This window comes from Poecile atricapillus, chromosome 3, assembly GCF_030490865.1.
Source record: "Poecile atricapillus isolate bPoeAtr1 chromosome 3, bPoeAtr1.hap1, whole genome shotgun sequence".
Taxonomy (NCBI): domain Eukaryota; kingdom Metazoa; phylum Chordata; class Aves; order Passeriformes; family Paridae; genus Poecile; species Poecile atricapillus.
Window position 1 is genome coordinate 105,267,743 of NC_081251.1, and position 21,773 is coordinate 105,289,515.

Here is a 21,773-nt window from a genome sequence, read left to right on the forward strand (position 1 = left end):
CACCCACCCACCCAACTGAGTCACTTACCAAAGTTTAGGAAGACCAGCTTTGCCTGAATAGCAGGGCAAAGTTTTACTAGAAATGGGATGGCTATGTACATTCCCAGCAACCAGAGTATCAACTTCCTCAATCGAAACCATAATCCATATCGCCTGTATAAAAGAAAAATAGAAAGAGCTGAACACAGCAGAATTTTTATGGAGCAATTTTCACAACAATCTGTGTGCTTGGTGTTTTTTTTAAATCTGGTCATTTATACTTTAAACAAAACCTAATTTCAAACAGCTTGTGTAGCTTCAGTTGTTTGAGAGAAGCAGAAGTAACCAAAATACCAGCTGATGACATACAGCTTAGAAAAAGGGAATAGAAACTCCCTACTGATTACATTTTAAAAGACTCTGTAACAAGAGCTGTTTTTTCCTGCTAACTTAACAGATTTCAGAATCTCTAGAATGCGTATCACATGTTCATCTCCAAAAAGTAGCCCAACCATACTTCCCATTTAGATCACTATCAGATTTTGCTCTGTTAGATTTTCACATATTTTGTGGAACTGTGTGTAATGAGACTGATAAAGTTACACATGATCTCATATACAGACAGGAACAGATATTCTGCCTTGTCCAGCTAAAAGGGTCCATACCTCTCAATGCCCTGGAAAGCAAGCCTAAGTTATAAAATTCATAATCTGCAGCATTATTCTCTAATAATTGCCCCAACACTGTATCTTGATTTTCTCTTGAGTATTCTGATAAGGAAGAACAAGCTACAGAAAAAATACTAACCAATAAAACAAAAAACCAAACAAACAAACAATCAAGTAACACACAGCAGCTAGTTACGTGATGTATCTCAAAATTCCCCTTATTGTATCAGAATAACTACCAAACACACATTCATATGAATGCCTATATATGCCCATATGTTTACATAAAGGTGCACTTGTAATGGTTTAGTTGACCAACATCTCATGTGCACTGAGGTTTCTCAACCAGCCCTGCAATCAAGAACTAAAATCCATCCTTCAGGCGACACAATTTCTGTTGCTTTTCAGCAGACAGTCTTGAGCAAGAATCATGTTCCATGCCAGTGAGCAAACAGTTCTCAGTATTGGGAACTGCAGGCAGCGGAAATCAGAGAATAATTTTCCCAAAAGGCACGAAATTATTAATCTCCCATTGGCAATTCCTGGAGCTGACACACTAAACTTGCTCTAAACTAGTGCTAAGAGAGGGTTTAGCCACTGTCAGCTAGTTGAAATTGTCAAATAGAAAGCCTAAAGACCAGGTTTTTATGCATTTGTACAAGAAAAATGAGCATACACATGGAACTGGGATGGAAATAATGCACCAAAATTTTCAAACTCTCAGTGGCTTTTGTGGTCCAAAAGCCAAGGCTCTCAGGAACTGTTTTCCAGCACAGCAACACAGGAGACATTCCAATCTCCCCCACTCAGCTAAGTTTATGGCATGATTGCTAAGGTGCTCACAGGGAAGAGGCTATCCTCTCATTCATCCAAAACCTGCCTTCACCACACTACTACCTGCCTACAAGTGTCTATCTGCCTCCTCTAACCCTGGAACCACATTCTGGACTCCAGAAACATGTAGTACCAAAATTAAAGCCCTTTTTTTCCACAAGCTAAAGCAACTGTCACTTTCCAAGAGGGGAAAAAATGTATTACTAAGACACTGTCACCCAGCTGTGGCTGCAACAAGCCCACGTTGAAAGGTTCAACACATTTTTATACTTCCCACAGCAAATTTGACAATGAAGAGGTAAAGAACTCCATCAAGGCTTCCAGTGACATTTCCACATATCAATCCCAGTTTCCTAAAGTAAGAAATGCAGAAACATCAAAGGACTAGCAGAGGAAATTATACAAAACAGGGGCTTTAGAAGAACATTAGTGAGTACCAAAGCCTCAGACCAACCAACCTATGCTCACAACTTTGGGCAAAAAAACCCACACAACATTTTGTTTGGGCTAATCACTGGGCTGATCATTGGTCCCTACTCTCAGATTAAGCCAAGCTTTCCACAGCCACCCTTACATCAGCACCTACCACCTATTTTCATAGCTGGAATGGATTTGTGGAAGACAAAGGGAGACCACTAAAGGATAGCTGACATTTAACCGCTGAGCAGTTGAAATCTAACTTAGCTCTCTTCAATGAGAAAAGCGTGGTTTTGATAAAACATTTTGTCTAGTTATTTTTTCACTTAGATCTACTCCCATTCACCTCTCCCTACTGGCAAAAATGGAGTAGTTAAAGCTAAAAGGGGAGGTAACTCATTTTGGAGTGTCCATGCCTTCAATTTTCTTAAACCAAGACACTCTGCCCTCACCACCTTCCCAGTAAGGAAGAGCAGCCAGGCAAGACGGGGCTTTCTAGCAAGTTTTCTTGCCTGGGGCCTAGATCCTGCTGCAGCCAGAAAGAGCTCTCCCAGGGGAATTCTGCATATGCCAGGATTTCACTTCTACAGAATAAAGACCCTACTCACTTAAGAAGACAATAGAGCCAGGTCTTAACTCCTCCAGGCACAACCAGAGCACATCAAAAGAGGGGCTCTTCAGAGATCTGGGTGGCAAAGTACTTCTCATGGCCCAGCCACAAGCTGGAACCAGGAGCAGAAAACACTGAGGAGTCCAAGTAACTCTGAGCTGTCAGAGCTCAGCAATGATTCCAGTTTCTCCTTTTTGGAGACTGAACTGAGGCATCCCTTTCTTTGCTCCCATGCCCCATGTCAGATGCTAATCAGCAACATGACATTTACACCTCATCTCCAGGGAGATGTCTACTTACAATGTAACCAGGGCAAAGCTTCTATCCACCAGACAGCTTTTCCCCTGATAAATCCAAGAATATACACTGAAGTACAGACATTATGAAATTATCAGGTAAATCTTCAGTGAGCAATTTAGCTAAATTAAACTCCTCTTGCTTGGTAGAAAAGCTATTTCAGGAAATATATGCCCTGGAAAAGGAAATTTTGGTGTACTCATGTGAAAGCAACATACTTGTCACCAGCTTTTCACCAGAAAACTCAGCAGGTCTTAGTTGGAAAATACAAGTGATGTAGAAAATATGCAGCTGCAAACTGAAGATATCTAAGAATATCAGAAATTGATTTCCTGGAACAATCAAAGCAATGTCTAAAAAACCTCAAAACAACAAAACACCTCACACAACACAGAACACTTAACCCCAAGTCAGCCCAAAATAAAACAAAATCCCCGACACCACATTTTCCCCCCTGCATTTACCAAAGGCTTTTGCCCAACATCTGTCCAAACACAGGCAAAACATGAGGGAGTTTTTGCTTCATGCACTTTCCTGAAGTGAACATGGACAAGTACATTCCCTCTCCAGACGTACTTAAGTCTGACAGATGGAAGTCTTTCCTTGGAAGTGTGACAGAAGGTTTTCCTGGTAACTTACACCTGGATGAAGGTCCTACATTCACCCAAAACAAGCACATTTTGCATTTGGGCACAGTGTGAGTATCTCACTGGTGAGGAGAAGCTGGGAGTCCTCTCATGACAGCTTCTCCTGAGAGCTGCCCCCTCCTCTCAGGCAAACTTGGGAGGTTTCATGAACAAAGTCCAATCACCCCAATCCTGTGGCATGCTCTTGCATCCAGATTCAGATTAAAATAGTTTCTGCTTCAGATCATCTGAATCATTTCTACACCAGGAGTGTTTCCATTAGCATCTCCTGATCAGATGTGCTACCAGGGTGAAAGGGCAGGCCAAGGGTGAAACAAGAGACTAAAACTGATCCCATCAGAGCTGCAGCGAAGCAAGGATAACATTTATCAGAAAAATACACAGGCTGTGCTTGCAGTCCCAAAAGGATCTATAGACAAACACACCCACAGCCCATGTGCCCTTTGTGATTTGCCTGGGGCAAGAGTGAAACAAAATGCCCACAGACACCAGAGTATGAGGCTCTCTTTGCCCAGTGAATGTTGTCACTCTGACTTGGTATGGAGTCCCTCATGTCCTCAGCTCTTCGAACTGCAAACCAGCAGTGGTCTCCCAGCAGGAACTCGGAGCACAGGATGTGGAAAGCCAAGACCTTGATCACACAAGGTACCTCCTGATCACCAGTGACTTTAAAGACAGAAGTGACTTTATGGGTGGTAGAGGAAAAAAAAAATATATGGCATAACAAGAACACATCCCCCCACTTTACTAACAGAAAACATATTTTTTAAAAAAATTAATACATTTGTTCCCTCAGATGAGGATCAAGAGCATAAAATCAGGAGGTAGATATAGACATGAGCAAAAGATTCAAAAAATTGAGGGCCAAAGGCAATTTAAGGGACTGGGATGATTTTTGGGGGGTAAACAGAGTTGTAGACAAAACAACCTATTCTACACCTTGGAAACTGCAGTGGAGTCCCAAGTCAAACAGGAGCACAAAGAAACAATACAGCAGCCATGCAAAAGGCAGGACAGTCTGGACATCAGGCCCCTGGCAAGCCTTCCAGCTTTCCTTGCTAGCCTTGCTTTGAACAAGAGATGGTTTCTAGCCCAGGTAGGATCTTTAAGAGCACTCATCTTCCTTTCCTACAGAAAGCCTGGGCAGTGGTGTTGCACAGGGCTTCTCCTTGCAGGCCCTGAAGGATCATCCAATCTCTTTTTCCTCTACCACATGAGCCACCCAATCCAATTAAGCTTTCATTTTATTTCACTTGTTCCTTGTCCAAATGTTAAAAAATTAAGAAACCTATTAGCCTTTCAGCTGTGTGAATGCACAGAGACAGCCTCTCAGCTCCTGAATTTGAGTTCTCAGGCTCCCCTCTCCATTTGGACTTGGTACCAGCAGCTTTTGGACAGCTTGAGCAGCAACACTCAATTTTCCACTACAAGATTAATATGAGTTCTTTACAGGTTTGCTGCAAAACCTGCTTTATGTGCAGTTCAATGCAATCTGAAAAGATGCTCATATCCAGGGGTTTACCCTCTCCTGGATTCTGCGCAGTGAACAAACCTGCATGGGCAAACAGGCAATCACATGACTCATTTTGGGCTATTCTGGGCACTGCTGTATAGAATTCTCAATGAAATCTGCAGCCAACTCTTAATTCTGCTTCACTGTAGGTACTCTAGAGAAAAGGGAAGTTGAATTATAGAAAATTCATCCAATCCTGAAAACAGATCTTCGACTGAAAGCCAGTGGAAACAGTAGTATTTGCCAGAACTCTTAGTGTCTGAGTTGCTGATCCATCCCTTTGGCACTTTTAACAGGATGAGTTCACTGCAAAACAACACAAAGAGAAAAATCAAATCCTCCAAACACACCTTCCTATTCTATTCTATTCTAGGGATTAAGCAAACATCTAAAAAAAAAAAAAAGTCAAACCCCAATCCTGGAAACAAGACACAAATATAAAGGCATTGTTCTTTCCCCCCCACCCTCAACTTGTTTCACAAAACAACTAAAAATATCATGTACAAAAACTGCATGGTAAACTGCATTCTCAGAGAATTTTAGTTTCAACCAGCTCCTGAAAACTTTTGCCCTTGGAAAAATCTGGAAAATGAAAAGAAAATTAGCTCTACTAGAGTCCTTCACCGTCTATTACAAAAAAGTTCCTTAAAATTTTGAACCTTTGCTCTATCTGAAGAAATATTCTAGTCTCCCCTTCAAAAACAAAACTGCAATATAGCACTAGCCCACCAGAAAGGAGGCTGGGGGCGCACAAGAAGATGGCAGGGGACACAGCTGGAACAGCTGACCCCAACTGACCAAAGGGATATTCCAGACCATATGGCATCATGGATCAGCATACACAGCTGGGGAAAGAAGTAGGAAAGGAGGGATATTCAAAGTGATGGTGCTTGTTTTCCTAAATAATCACTGGATTACTTAGGAAAACAACTACTAGTCTTAAAATGTGATTATTCCAAGCAGCTGCATGGTACTGAAGCAACAGCTGGGGCTAAACACAAGTATCACGTATTCAAAATAATGAAGGTACTCTATTGCACAGAGCCATGCAGAATATATTTTTATAAGGATGAAGGACACAGCAATTTTGCAGGCATCCAACAGTGGAATAAATTGTTACTGACACATGCCATGTCTGTGAAAGAAACAATTTTCTTTTTGATGTTTCAAAAGACAATCTGATCTTTCAGCTATTGGGACAAGGTAGGAAAGCCTTATTTGTTCTTTGACAGCTTCTCTAATTCAAGTACAAATCCATCTGCATGTAAACCCAAATATTAAGAGTTGTTGGATCTGTTGTGTGGAAGTATCAGTCAATTAATACAAGGTATACTACTATTCTATGGCATCGAAGGTACAGAAGATGCAACAGGCAAATTTATACCTTGTCCTACCGCTCTCATCACTATGGCATCCAAAATGTTCATCACTTGACTTAAAATAATTTGAAATCAGGGACTGTTTTAGTCATGTCACAGATATATGAACAGCAAAGAGGCTACAGAAGATCCCAAGAAAATCCCAGAAGATCCCAGTCCCTTTTCCTCATCCTAGAAAAGACAAGCTACCTTACACAGCTGTCGGCTTAATTCCTCCCACAAGCACTTGGCAAACTGTGACAGCCCACGCTTCATGAACTCCCTCTGGTGACCCAGAGCTGAGCTGAATGGGCTAAAGATTGCTAGGTTCATGCAACAAATCAGGCGAGTGATTTTTCACAGGAAAAAAAAAAATGCTACCAGAACACATAGAAAGCTGAATAATTTGCCCACAAGGCAGAGAAAGAAAAAGCTACCCAAATCTCAAAATCTGGCTAAAGCTACTAAATATTCCTATTTGTATCAATGGAAAAGTGGGAGAGAGAGGTGAATAAAACACTAAGCAAACCTTCTTAAATATTTGCCTTAAAAAACTAGGATGAAGCAAGGTATTCAAGCCTCCATCAGCAGAGATGCAGCTCAGGAAAAGCTACAGCACTCCACAGTCTGACTGTACCCAGAAGCAAAGATTTGGGATGCTCTGCCATTTCTCTTTAAATTAAAAGACAAACTAACAGGAATAATGGGCTTAATAAGGTGGGGGAAAGGCAACAAATTTAAAGTCTATGAGTTTTCACTTAAAAAAAATTAAAAAATTATAAAAGACAAAAGGAAAGCAAAGCTGAGCTTTTTGATAATCTTTTCAAGCATGCAAGCTCTACCTTCAGGTTTCTCAGAATATTGTGACAGCTTATTTTTTAATCAGACACACCACCATTAGTGATGGAAAGTGAAGGTGTCCAAACCAAGGAAAAACCTCAAAACCCAGAAATTACAGGATGTCAATACACACATAAAACTTTGACCTTCCTCACAAATGCTAACAAACAGTTCTAACAATAAAAAACATTGCTGGCTACTGAAATTTATTTTTCTTTGTTACTATTATGGAAAAAAAAAAAAAAATTCTGATTAGGATGTTGTATGTCTAAAGCACAGCAGAAAGCTATCATAAGCACTAACTTATTTCTCTGTTTACAGCAGTATCACAGACAGACCATGAAAGCTTCATACACAGCTCCAGAGAAGTGCTGCATGTCAGCGAACAGAACCACAATAATTCGTCTGTATGCTAACCAGCACTTTTAGCACCTCACCCCTTATTTTCCATTAAAAATGCCCCATCTAACATCAATTTAACATCTAGCATCAATGACTATTTATGCTGCTTTTAGTTAGGCTCTCTGGACTTCTATCATCTTTAAAACCACCCCCCCCATCACTTGCAGTCAGAAAAATTACCTCAGTTCATTTGACAAGCTCTCCATGAGTAAACTATGCAGTTTATCCCACCTTCCATTCACTTCACACCTATGCAGCCTGAAGCTGACACTGGTTAGTGGGGCCACAAAAACAAGTTCATCTTAGAAAAGACCCAACCCTGTATCTGCATTGTAGCAGATACATGAAAATATACATAAAATTAGCCTTTCAAATAGGTAGGTTTGTGGAGATGGCAGGTTGTGGAGCTGTGGCAGAAACACCTAAGAAGGTTCCAAAGAAGGAGCCTCCAGGACCTTTTCTTTTGGCCATGGCATCAGCTTACAGAGATTGTACAACCACTGTCTTAGACACATTCCTTTCCCTCTCTTTATTGCAAACTATCTAGTCCCACAAAGCCTATAAAGCATATCCTTTTGGCTGGGGTAAGAGCTTCATTGTTGTTCCAGCTACCTGAATGAAAGTGAGGTTTGAAACTTTAAGCTCCCAAATTCCCCCACAGTCCCCTACTTCACTACCTTGTTACCTTCTTACAGCCCAGACCCTCACAGACTGCTTCTTTGCCTCCTTCTGATTAATATCAGGTGATTAAGCATTAACTTAAACCAGTAAACAGCAAGAAGGAAGCCATCTAGCCAGTCAAGAATTTAGCTGTGTCCCTCCAAGAGATAGAACTGCAAAGTAAAAGAGAGCAGCTCAATTAATTGAGTTTTTCAGGAGGGGACATCAAACTCCAGCTATTGAGACCTTAACAACCACATTTCAGCCTGGAGAAGAAGGAAAGATCATGGGTAGGACACGAAAGAATCAAAATCCTGATGCATCAAGTTGGGGAAATGTGTCATGAGCATTCAGGGTAAGAGGAAAGCATTGCTGATCAGTCGGTCGATAGCACTGAAATGCTGGCAAAGGTTATGCCAGGACTCAGAGCACTGCAGGAAAAAAACAAAAACAAGCCCGTGAAGGGAGGGAAAGGCAAGTCAGTGTACAGCATTAATGAGCAGAAATAACAGAGCAGCTTGCAGGTAATGCATGGGTCTTTGTCCATGGAATATGCTTGCAAAAAGCAGAACAAATGAAGCAAGCAAGGGAAAGGCTCTCACAACCATTTAACAGGACAGGGAGATGGAAATCTAACTTTTCCCCCATCAGCACCCTATCCCTTCCCAGTGCCATGGCTGGGGCTCTCCTCCTCATAACCACTGTCTAAACTAGCTACCCTAAACACAGTAATAACACAGCTTGTCTGATTAAATCACTATGCATTGGCACATCCTTTGAAGGACAGGAGCTTGGAACATCAGTCTTGATAACTTAACATTCCAACTGCATGAAATCTACATGTTTCACAGACCTGGAGACAAGAATGGGCTGAACATTTGGCAGTACAGCCCCAGTTTCTTTAAAATGTATGCTGACAGCATGGCCTAAGCAGCAACTATGTTATTTTTCAATGCTTGGGTACACTGGTATTAGCATTAGTGTGAACTGTGTGGGACAAGATTAACCTGAAAGCTACATTTTAAAAAGGAAGGGGCAGATGCTACAGTCATTTTAAGCATGTAGCAAACAACAAATAATTAAACCCTCAGCGATCTAACAATTGACTTTTGGGACAGAAGAGCAGGCTTAGGGATTAGGGTTTTTTAAGTTGTTGACTTTTCCTGAATGCATCTTCTGCAACACCCGCTTAGTTTGTGCCAAAAGTGTTCTGGTACGAGTCCTTGTTTAAATTCTAAGAACATACTTTCTCCAGAGCTACCCAGCAATGCTGCTGACACTAATCAAATCTGAAGTCACCCACATTAGATTTTAGTCGAGCTTGGCATTGAGATACAACTGTGGTGGAAGTACACTCCCTCCACAGTGTTTACCGAATTCTTAAGTTTTCTACTCATTTCACAGCTGACAGCTGGTTTATATTAAAGGCACAGCCCTCTCACTATTCCATGAGCTGGGGAACACATTAGCTGTCTGCTAATGAAAGACAAAAAAAGCAGAACATAAACACCAAAAGCCTGCAACAGCACTGAAAGTACAAAACAGAAGCTTGAGAACAGCCAAGTCTGGTTTTTATTGGAGCAGCAAAGCTCATTTCTCTCAACCACACTCACCTTCATGGGGAGAAGTATCAAGGTGCACAAGCAAAGGTTCAAAAGCAGAACTAGTTCAGACACGTAATGCTCAACCACAGCTCCTAACCTGTGTTTAAAGCTACTTGCCTGCTGAATGCATGCCATAATTGAGGCAGCACACAGTACAGCCAAGCCAATTCCCGCACCACCAACTAGCTCTTGTTAACATGCTGTAAACCCGACAGACTCGCATGCGTGTGTTAACCTTGCAGCAAGAACAAGAATCCAGATTCACTCTTTTTTCTTGTGGATACATGTGAGGGAACAGATCTGTATTTCTAAGCAGCACAACTTTGTAAGCATGAAATCATCTTTTCACGTAGCAATTCTTGTGAGGCAGCCACACAGCCTGAGAATTACCACTAGTAGCAGTACCACTCCGTGGCTCTGGCGTTCATCTAAATCACCTGAGCAAAAGATTAATTTGTATATTGTAGACCTTCTTCCTTTTGAATACATGCAAATGGTCATCTTATACTTTCCAGCTGAAAAAGCTCTACTTTTGCTGGCAGAGATCAGAAGCCATTCCTTCTCAGAAGCCTGAAGAAAAAGAATGTTTTTGTGTTAGCAGTGATACTGCCACCTTTTAGATTCAGAACACATCGTTAGCAATACATTTTGATTACAATAGACCAACTGTTCCCCATTGGAAGCATACAAGCAAACAAGAACATTAAACAATGCCAAAACATTACATATGCTGACTGTCAGCCCAGCACAGTTACATTCAGCTGGCAGTCACAGTGTCCTCTGTAATTGTGACCCGTTTAAAAAGGGAGGCTTAACAAACAGTGCATGGCCATAAAACAGCCATAGTTAAAGAACAGATGTGTGAGCAGATACAGAACTGCTGCTGGCCCTGACACACTTTGAACAGGGGGCCATTTTGCATATAGCCAGGCAGATTAATCTCTTTCTGTGTTCATCTGTGCTTTATCTGGGGATTCCAGCTCTAGCTATCGCCTTGTGGAGGGAAGAACTCCAAAATGACAAAGGCTTAAAAAAATTAAGGACAATTAAAACCAAAGCCATTGCTAACACTACAAAGCCTTCAAGAGCCAGCCCAGAAAACACAAACTCCAAAGTGTTGGTGTTTGTACTTAACTGCAGGGAAACAAAACAGATCCACAGAATATTCTGAGGGAATATTGGAAGGGTCCCACAAGGATCATTGAGTCCAACTCTCACGTAGGGATTGAACCCATAACCTTGGTGTCATTAGCACCATGCTCTGACCAACTGCGCTGAGCAGCACTTGTACAACAGCCTGCCAAAGCTTAAAATGAAATGCGGTCCCTACTCTGGTAGTGAAAAAGGGGAAAATAATGCTTTATAAGAGACAGCCAACGCTATCAGAAACTGAAAGCAAAGGTCAGTCACCGCATTTCTGCTGGATTTGCAAGAACAAGAGAATGGGCTATTTCCAATGACTCTATGCAATTCAGTTTTCACATTCAGCAGTATAAAAGTTGTATTGTCAGCTTTATTCCTACTTCCTAAAGCTGCTCAGAAACTGATCAAAATTTTACAAAAAGTGAGATAGGACTGCTTTAAGGGATAAAAGAGTGCCAGGTTTCCCTTCCTGAGGATGGCAAGAAGTCTTAAAATCTACTCAGTTCTTAAACACCTTGAACACGCTTTGCTCCACAAGTAAGGATGCTGCAACCTGGAAGGAAGCCCTGACTACAAGTTTCCAGTTTACATCATCCTCATTTGTGTAGGCTCCTCTGTCTCAGAATAGTCACCCCAGGGGAAGATTTACTGCCAGGGCAAGGGAAACCAGGCTCTGGATAGCGTAAATGCATTTTCTGTTCTCTGCTGTGAGTTTGCACAATGCCACTGAAGTGTACCCTTGCAAGAGGGTATTTCTTCAGTTATGCCACGTGAAATCCTTTATTCTGCACACTTTTAGTAAAAAGGGAGATGAGGCTTCACACGACCTTATGGCCCTTATTACTCAACTCTAATCTCTTTTGCAAGAGGAATTAACAACCATTTTAAGTGAGTGCAAATTGGACAGATAGTTTTGAACGAGGGCAGCTGTGGGGCTTATCTCAAATGTTTTCAAGTGTTTGTGTTTTAGAAGTTAATCTTCTAGTCTAACAATCTTTTCTATTGCTCCATTTCTCAGTAAGAGTTATAATCTTGAAATAAATCTGGGTTAAATAAACACTTTGATTTGGAAAGTAAATAGGCATGGTTCCTGTTAGCTCAGTGAATGATCAAGGCACTTGATAGAGTCTAAAATTAGGAAATTCTGCTTGAAAGTTTGAATTGCCTGCAATAAGAATGAGGCAGATTCTGAAGCCAAGTGTTGCACTACTTTCACCAACTGCTTAGAGAGAGAGAGAGAAGGAAAGAGATGCGTGCCAGCAAGGCCAAAGTCCGCAGCCTAGATGGCAGCCTCACTGTCTGGATAAGGGATATTCAGGGACACATGACAGCTTACAGAGGTGACTTATGTGGAACAGCTTCACACTCTGTCACCATTCCTAACCCACAGTTACAACACCTACCCTCTCCCCTCCACCATCCTGCCAGCTACACTTGTGTTCTGATGGCCTTTTCACTATCGGGCCATCTGCTCCAAACTGCTGACTTCTCTATCCATCAACCCTTATCAACCCTCTCCTCCTCCCACTTTTATCAATAGTAACTGATAACCAACTCATCCTTGGGATGGTTGATGTACAAAATTACACACCCTTGAACCAAGCATCGGTCCCACTGTAATTACCCAGTTGTTTTTCTCTCCATTGAGCCAATTTTCAATAGAGATAACATGCTCTCCATTATCAGTGCAAGCAATGTCAATAAAATAAACTACAGTATAAAATCAAGTACTTTGGAGAAACAATTTTACTGCTACTACTTTGATCAACCAGGCTGTAATCTTGACAAACCTGTCACATTTTACAGTGTCCTTCCACAGGACAGATCTACTTTCATTAGTATATATATTTAGCTGTTAAATCTTCTTCCACTGAATTTCAAATTAACTCTTGCAATTTAAATTGCACAGACTCCACCTCAGGCTAATGGCTTTAAAGTCTCCTAGGTCTCCTGTTACCCTTTTAATACAGCTGAAGCACTTTCTTTTAATCTTCTTGTGGTACTGATTCAGTCACGGCTACATTAACATAGTGCTCTCACATTACATCCTTAGTAAACCTCCCTTGCTTGCAGTCACTCACTCCCGATGTCAGAAGCTGGCCACTGCTGTAACACCAACACCAGGACACAGTACAGCTACCCACCAAGCCTAGAAAACCCCAGGTTTTATAGGGGAATTGCTGTAGAAGCCTATTCACTAATTTCACATCCTGACATGATTACCAAAATAATCTGACCTGCCCTTCAGGCCTAGGAGGACAAAGTAACTTGGCTGCAGCCTCCTAAGCAAGCACTACTGCTCCTTTCAAAGGAGCCCAGACTCAGCAGGCAGTGCCCTTCAAATACAGAAGTCCTACTGGGGTACACCAGGCCTCTTGAACATACAGCAGAAAGGGGATTCTGGAGAGGAAATTATGTCACCATCATCTTTTAAAAAAAAAAACCACAATGTTGTTCTCACCAAAAAGAAACGTGTCTACACTGCATCCTGGAGAAAACCTACAGATTGACTGCAGTGACCCGTGACGGCATCTGCAGAGAACTTGATTTCTGGCTCAGCAACACATGCCAGAAAAGATAGAAAAAAGATAGAAAAGAACGTGACAATGCTGAGAGGACCCTGGTCTCCACAGGCACCTTCACTCCAGAGAGGATTAGGAAGCCCTGTTGGTGCCAGGAGTTACCAAACCCAAGGGAAGTTTAGGTATACTCAAGCAGAGGCAATTCATACAGCTCCCAAGTGGAAAGTAATGTAAAGTAGTAGCAATTAGCAATACCGTGGTAATTATTAATTCAGGCAAAAGCCATCAAAGCAGAACAACGGAACCCAGGGGCAAGTATGATGTCAGAAATATGGCACTACAAGGAAATCAGGAGCTCAAGGAGACCAACACAAAACCAGGGGGCAAGCTCTCTTCAGCCTGAACATGCCTGCTTGAACAGAGGTCTCCATGAGAAATACGGGGACTTGAGGAAACTGCTCAGAGACTGAAGGACACAACAGAGCAGGTCCAGCAGAAAAAAATGCTGTGCTCTATTACAGAAAATCCAGAGAAGCTCATGGGTACACGGGATCCAAGGAAAGAAATTTTAGATCATACAGACAGACCTGCAGGAGGATGCTATGAGTCTCAAGGGATGCTTAAGAGAGTAAACCACATCTATTTAACACCAAAAATAGCCCCAAAGTCAGTGATGAAAATGTTGAAAAAAAGAAAGGCTCTAACAGTAACACACTGAGGCACAAAACTGCTACATGTCAACACAACGGCCTCACAAATCCTTAAATCCTAAAAAAAACAAACAAAAAAATTCCGAAATTAAAACAACCCACAATAATAATACTAATAATTCTCCACATTGCAGGGAATATTGCTATTTTTGCCAAATGACTAATGTGTCTTTGAGAAAGAGTGAGGAGAAGATGAGAACAAGGAAAGAAAATTGTAATGGCTGGAAAAGATGAACAAGCCGGGAAGATGCTGTGGAGAGCAAACACCTAATGCCCCAAACAGGTAACCTGGGAGCAACTCAGAGGCATTCCCCAGCCATAAGCTGCCAAAATGGCTGACAAAACAGGAGGCAGAGCTACTCTGACACCATTCAAAAAATTAAATAAATAAACAATAAATAAATAAATAAAGCAGACATACATGTGGAAAAAAGTTACACAACCCCATTTTTTTGTCATATCTGAGCAAAATATTGCTGTGCATGGTCTGCAAAAGAGAACTGCAACAAAAAAAAGCCAACACACCACCAACAAAAAACAAACCCCACACACTAAAAAAAGCTCTCACACAAAGGAAATTGCTTTTTCATATTTTACCCATAGGAGGGACTGTGATTCAACCTGTATTTACTATGAAAGAAAGAACAGGCAAGCAACTGGAAACCATTTCCAGCTCCTTTGTGAACTCTGCTGAAGAACAACTGAAATAGAGGCAGTTACCCAGTAGGAAGGTGGAATTGGTGAAAAAGCTCCATGATTGATGAAATATCTCTATGCAGGCAGCCTCTTTCCTCTTTTGAAAGCCCTGACAAGTAACTCGTTTAACCTGAAGACAGCAATTAAGAGACACAATAGCATAAAATTCACTTGAGGAAAAAAAACCCCTTAAATATATTGATGAAACTTGCAGGAGAACAATTCAAGTATTTGTCATCTCTGCTACAATGGAACAGACTGGAATAATCATAAAAGACTCTGCAAATGCTTCTAAAAAAGTAACATCAGGAGAAAGATGGATAGATCTAGAGATGTAAGGATGGGGCACTGAGAGGACACAGGAGCAGATAATGGAGATGGCCAAGTTTTCTGTCAGAGGGAAGACACCGCTGGCTAAATCCAAAGCGAAATGGGAAGGCATGAAGCCCTTCAGCTGCTGGGGCAGGATGGCATCAAGGGTCACCACACATCACATTTGACATGCCTGAGCACACTCACTGTTCCAAGAAAATTCAGCTATATCAGAGGTGAAGACACGAGCAGGCTGTTGCAGCCTCTTCCCCTTCAGCACCTCCCTGCATTTTCATAAAATACCCAGGAAATGCTGCAAAAGCAACCTTCTACCTCCCAAGAGAAAGCTGCACCACAACAAACAAGAACGAGGCTGACTGCAGTGGAACTGAAACTACACCAAAATGTAGTGTCAGTCCAAAATTATCCAGCTTGTGGGATGCACAGGCTGGACAGCCAGCAGGAAGGCCCCAAAAACACCCCGTGCAGGGACTTGTGCCAGCAGCTGGGGGTCTCCAGGAGCAAAGGTACCAGGTACAGCTGAAGGGAGCCTGAGGGACAGCAGCTTCTCCAGCAAGGCAGAACATAGAAGAATCAAGGAAATCAGCTCACACATAGGGGATTTGAAGTGCTTCACTGCTCCACAGCATGGAGAGAGACAGAAACAAGTTTTAACATTTGTAGCAAACAAGTGTTTGTCCTAGAATTCATGCTTCACATCTATAGTCTGACTATTGATTTGGATTAAATGAGGATCAGATAACAATGAGGTCACAGAAGTGAAGGGTAACATGCATGTGACTTTTTATCACCAGGATCAGGGTTCAGCAAAAATGAGATAGGAGAATTTGCTCTGCTATCTAATGCCAGTATTAAGCTCATTTGATTTTCTCTATTCTCTGTACTCCCACATAAAGGTTTTCCAGATCTATGGCTGCTCAAATGCATTTCCTCAGAACATCGCAGCCACCGACCACAATAATGAGTCACAGAAAGTACCCAAAACACAATGCTACCCTAATATCCATCTAGCACTCCCAACGCTGTCACCTGGAAAATGTCTCACAACAGAAATATTAGAGGAATGGCCATCCATACAAAACACACATACCAGGAAAAGTGAACACTGCTAATTACTTCCTTATTTATTGTATTATTGCATTTAATAATTTCAGACAAAACAGTTCCTTAAAAAAAACAAAAAAACAAAAAAACATTCACACACTTTTAAAGGAGCAACTTGTAAAGTGCTTAGGTAACCATCACATTAGATTTTACTGCTATCCATGGAAGAAAATGGAAATACCTATATTTGTTCATTTCTCATTGTAAACCACTTAAGAAAAGCCACACTGACTGCACTGTGCACTAGCCAAAGCCACATAAATCTTATTTATCAGATATCCATCTCCATTACACTTTCAAGCACATGCACACACTTTCTGTAACAGAGTAGTTGCCAGTCAAAATGCACAGCCACCTCTTTAGAACGAGTTTCAGCTCCTGGATGAATGAGCACATTGTGATGGTATGACTGAACAAAAACTGAGGGGCAAACGCAGTGCTGGTAAAATTCAAAACTACTGCTGCAAGAACAAACTGCTGCCGCTAGTAAGCCAGCACTGTGTTCCATATACATCACCTAAGGTACTATTTAGCCTTTGCTGAGGAGCTGGGTGTGAGCAGGAAAAGCTGTGCTGGAGAAGGGCACACAGCAGCCCTGCTGCTGCTCCACAGCCTCCTGGTCCCTGCTGCAGTTACAGACAGCTGCCTCTGCAGCCCCGCCACGCCGTGCTCCTGACCCATGGAATATGCCACATGATCAGCCCTTGGCTGCAGAACTACGCAGCCACTCCACACTACTGGGGATTGGTTTGCCTTTCCAGCCAGTGCCTTGTATCATTTACAAATAAGAGATGGAAACACACATGATGAAGCCGAACATATGTGCTGCTTCCCCAAGTCTGCAGAGACTAAAGAACAGCAGCATGAGATGCAGACAGCCCAACTTCCCCTTTAACACAGCATTCAAGTGTTGATTTTAACTATTTCAGCAAGGAGCAAAGCAAGAACAGTCTGCTGTGGTACAAATCTCCAATTTCAGATATTATGCCACCTCCACCATCCCAGAAACCTTGCAGCTGAATTTTCACTTTACTGCTTCAGCAAGCTGGGCAGTAAAACTGATGTAACCCATTGAAAACAGCAATCAAACACTACTTTTATTTCCAGCGGTATAAGGAATGCTGCAATAACAGCATGACCTTGCATATTAAAATATGAGGATCTAGATGGTCTAACAGCAACTTGTTGGCCACATAAGTGACAGGTAACTGACTGCAAACCACTGTCTGAAGGCTCACAAGGTGAGGATGTCAGAGAAGGTCCACTGAAAGTCAGTAAGAAAGGAAGACAACACAGGACAGCATGAAAGAAAAATTAAAAAAAAAAATCACAGAAATACAGATATTTCAAAATGTGGAAAAGGAAAAGCCAGCTTCCAACAAGATTTTCCTACAGTGTCACTAGTTTGAGAAACAGAGCTGTGTGGAATATAGTACCTGACCCAAAAAGGAGAGGAGGAGGTGGGGGCAGAAAGCAGGCGGGGGGAGGGCCAGAATCCATGTAGGACTTCAGGAATTTCTGGAACAGGCTCTAAAAGCTGAATACAGAGAAAAATGAGGAAAGCTTGACTGCTGACCATTTTCAAATGTGTAAATGGAGAAATAAAAGCAAGTAATTTTTTCGCAGACAGGATGTGCTTTCCCTATTTTTAGTTTGGCCCTCCCAGTACAGCTGTGCTGTGTCTGGGATCCACAAAGCACCTGCCTGCCAGACCAAGCCAACAGCCTGCACTCGGTGCTCTTAGGGCTTGCTCAATGCTCACCACCGACAGAGCATTTCCATTTGAGTAAAAGGTACTTGAGTGCCATTCATAATGCTGAAGAAGCCAGTATCACATCATTCGAGTGCCACTGGTCCACTTGGACAAAAAGAATAGATATACCAAATTTTAAAATGTTATAGAAGCAGAGCACTGTCGCAGTTTGATCCACTGCACAGTCACAGAAAATGAGAAATCAACTCAGCGCCATTTTCAATTACCAAAAGCTTGTCATAACATGTACAGAGCAGAGACAGCATCCCAAAGGTTTACCTCCAGGGCACAAAATTAAATAGCTATTACCCAATAAGAGAAATCACATTTTAAAGCCTCTGTCTTTGAACATGGCAAGCCTCCACAGTTCTTTTCAAATGTAAATTTTGTCTATGAGAACAGAAAAAAATCTCAGAAAATTTAGCAGAGAAACATCCACAATAGCTCATTTACTAGAAATGCACTGATAAGCACCTTTTTTGTTTTGTTTTGTTTTTTTAAAAATCCGGCTGCTGTATTGCTGAAGCACAGCAATTTGGTAGCAGCTACTCAAACCACACAGCTATTTTAATCATTACACATTCTTCACACTTTCAAAACACAAAAAATACCACCATACTGGTGTAGGTGAAACTAAAAGATTGTATCTTGACTCGCAGTTGCAGAGGGCCAGACAGCCAAGTTTTCATCGTGTACTGCATCCCCCCAAAATCTTGCACGATGAAGGATCCAGGTGATAAGTACCTTCTATTGTCACCTTTTTAAAAAGATATACAAACATTTCCCCACTATAGATATGTACAAAACGTTTAAAACGTTAACATAGCTGGCGAAAAGCCACGGCTAAACTCCTTCCAAGGGAGCCACGCACGTCAGCTTCTCCTACTGACCCCTAAATCTGATTCATTTATGTGAAAGACATCACTTTGACGGCCACCAGCTTCTTCCAAAAACGCAGACATCCTACCTGCAGGGCCCTGCTGCTCCAAATACGCTCTCTGATGGAAGAATTCCGCGCTGGCCATTTTTTTTCGGGAGAACGCCTGCCTGTTCCAAAGGGGGCTGGACGCAGCAGCGCCCAGGTACGAGCACCAAACCCCTCCCATCCTCGGCTGGCCGGGTTGGGTCCGCCGGTCCCGCTACCGCCCCGCTCTCTAACCAGATCTTGCACCGGGAACTGAAGGCACCGCGGGGCCGGCTCCTGCCCTCCAGGCACACAGGGAATGCCAGGGAAGCCGGGCTGAAAGGGGGAACGTCCCGGGCCCGCGTACCTGTCCGTCCCGCGGGTTCCTCGGCCGGGGGGCGCCGGCGGCACTGGCCCTTCCCCTCAGCTCGCAAAACCCAGCCCCGCTCCCCGGCAGGCTCCCGGTGCCCCCGCCGGGAGCGGGCAGACAGTGACACGGGGATAACAAAGCCCGGCGGAGCGGCGGCGGCGCTCACCTGCCCAGCGGTCGCTTCATGCCCTCGGCGGCGGCGGAGGCAGGCAGGCGCAGGCTTCGCCTCAGGCTGCAGCCCTTGTCGAGGGGCCCGGGCACGGCGGCGGCGCGCTCATGCTCCACCGTGACCGACTCGTTGCGTTTCCTCATGCCGGGGCGGGGGCGGCAGCGGCGGCGGCGGAGACGGCGGCAGCGGAGCGGGGCCGCGCTCACTCGCCGCGCGCCCTGCCCGGCACTGCCCGGGCCCGCCCCGCGCCCCGCCCCTCCGCCGAGCCCGCCAATCCCCGCCTCCGACCGCGCCCCTCGCCCCGCCCCTCCGCCGCCCCCGCCAATCCCCGCCTCCCCCACCGGCCCGCCCGTCAGCGCCTCGGAGCGGCCGCGGCGCCATCTCTACTGCGGGCAAGGGCCCGGCCGCCATTTCGCTGTGGCCGGGCCCCGCCGCACCGGAGCCGCTCGGTGCGCGGAGAGGGCGGCGCTGCTGAGGGCCGGAGCTCTGTGTGCCCATGAAGGAGCCCCCCGCCTGGTCTGCAGGGTCTGGAAGGGCTGTGAGACCGGGGTGGAGCGGCAGTACGCACATCGGCACGGAGATACGGCACGGCTGCTTCAGGGGTGTGGACAGAACCAGGCTGCTGATACCATCGGCAGTGGGAACAGGGAGAAAGTTCTTTGATGGCACAGAAGGGTTATGATAGCACATTGGAAAGTAGGTCCTCGTTTGATTTATGCCTAAAGAGGCACCACTCAGGCAAGGCAAGGAAGTTACAGAGCTTCCCTGTCTCTCTGTGGGTGTCACAAAGTGTGGAATATGTAAAATCTTTCTTAAGAAAATAAGTTATTTGATTTTTTTTTTTTTTTTTTATCTTCGTATACTTTTAAGCCAAGTCAGCGAGAAAGGCTATTTTCCACGTGTTAGAAAAACTAATTGCCTTGTTAAAGTTTAGGTCTTGAGGTGCCTCAGTGATCTCAGATCTAGGGAGAGGTTAATAAAGATTGAGAAAAAGGATAACTGCTGATAGTGGGCACAGAATTTATGGGCCACAAAGACACCTGGTAGAACTCCCAAACGAAGTGAGGAAGAAATTAATAAAGCCAACTTGGCAATTGTCCTAAAATCAGCTGCAACCAGGTAAAACATAATTCCATCAGGGAATTGCATCTGCAGCCACCAACTCAGAGACCACCTGCCCAAGAAAGACACAGATCCATAAGAAGAGACGAAGTGGGTGTGCAACCTCGTTAGCGTGAGAAGCATTTCTTCTGAATTGTTGCCGAGTGATCCTGCGCCTGAGATTCCAGGGAAATACATAAATCAATTAATCCCAGGATGTACTGGACAAAAAAGGAGGAAGCAATTGTTAAAATACCAGCCTGTACTATGCAGCAGTTATGGAGAACTAGCAGAAAGTAATGTGTAATGAACTGATATGTGTTTCATCTTGTTTCTACAAGCTTCTCCTACCATTTGAGATTTTCAGAAGTTTTCTCTTGATCAGATCATAATTGCAAAAATTTTCAGTCAGGCTTTTGGAAAGATTGGTTATACTTTTGCATGCTTTGAACAGCAAAGGAGTGTGTTCTTGTCCATTTGATTTTGTTTCATTTTCTACGTCTGAGCGGGAAGACTGAGTTCTGCAGTTGCGTATTGTCAGAGCTTTGTCTGGTGACATCATGAGTGGTGGTCACTCCAAAAGCAGGCTTCTGCCAAGGCTGTATGGGGCTTGGGAGTGGCATTGTAGTGCTGTGAGGAAGGAATTACAGGCTGCTCCACAGGCTTTGAAACAAGGGGAATAGACTCAGCTCTCATAAATCCTCTGAAATGCCTCAGAGTGAAGTTTACTACAGAGGACAACTAAGGAAAATTACTTGCAAGTCAATCTTTGTGGGGTGGGTCTTAATACCAGTTGGCTTTTCCTCTGTGCTAGAAAGAAGTATTTTCTTGTGGAGGCCTTAAGCTAATCTCAGCATTTCTAAATGTTTCCCTTCCTTAACTACATAGGTGTATAAAAAGGTGCTTGCTTGGTCTCTCCCATCATAGCAGATATTTAAGATTCAGGAATCACCACATCTTTTTTTTTTTTTTTTTTTTCTGTGTAATGTCCCCTGTACTGCTGGTACATAGAGTATTGAATTGTAGACCCGTACAATCGTTAAGGTTAAGGAAAAGACACTCAGGGACACTGAGTTCAGCTGGTTAGCTCAGCACTGCTGTGTTCACCACTAAACTGTGCCCCCAGATGCCACATTTAG

The 21,773-nt window shown here is 43.3% G+C and overlaps 1 protein-coding gene across 1 annotated transcript in view; it reads right to left on the reverse strand.

Moving 5' to 3' along the window:
* The window catches only part of ABHD12 (abhydrolase domain containing 12, lysophospholipase), a 37,952-nt gene extending 18,162 nt beyond the window's left edge, over positions 1–19,790 (reverse strand). Inside the window, exons 1-2 of the mRNA XM_058834680.1 lie at positions 19,531–19,790; positions 29–153 (exon numbers count right to left, since the gene is read on the reverse strand). Of these exons, the coding sequence (XP_058690663.1) occupies positions 29–153; positions 19,531–19,676 (271 nt within the window). The 5' untranslated portion in view covers positions 19,677–19,790. The remainder of the gene's footprint in view (positions 1–28; positions 154–19,530) is intronic.
* Between the last annotated feature and the right edge of the window lie 1,983 nt (positions 19,791–21,773).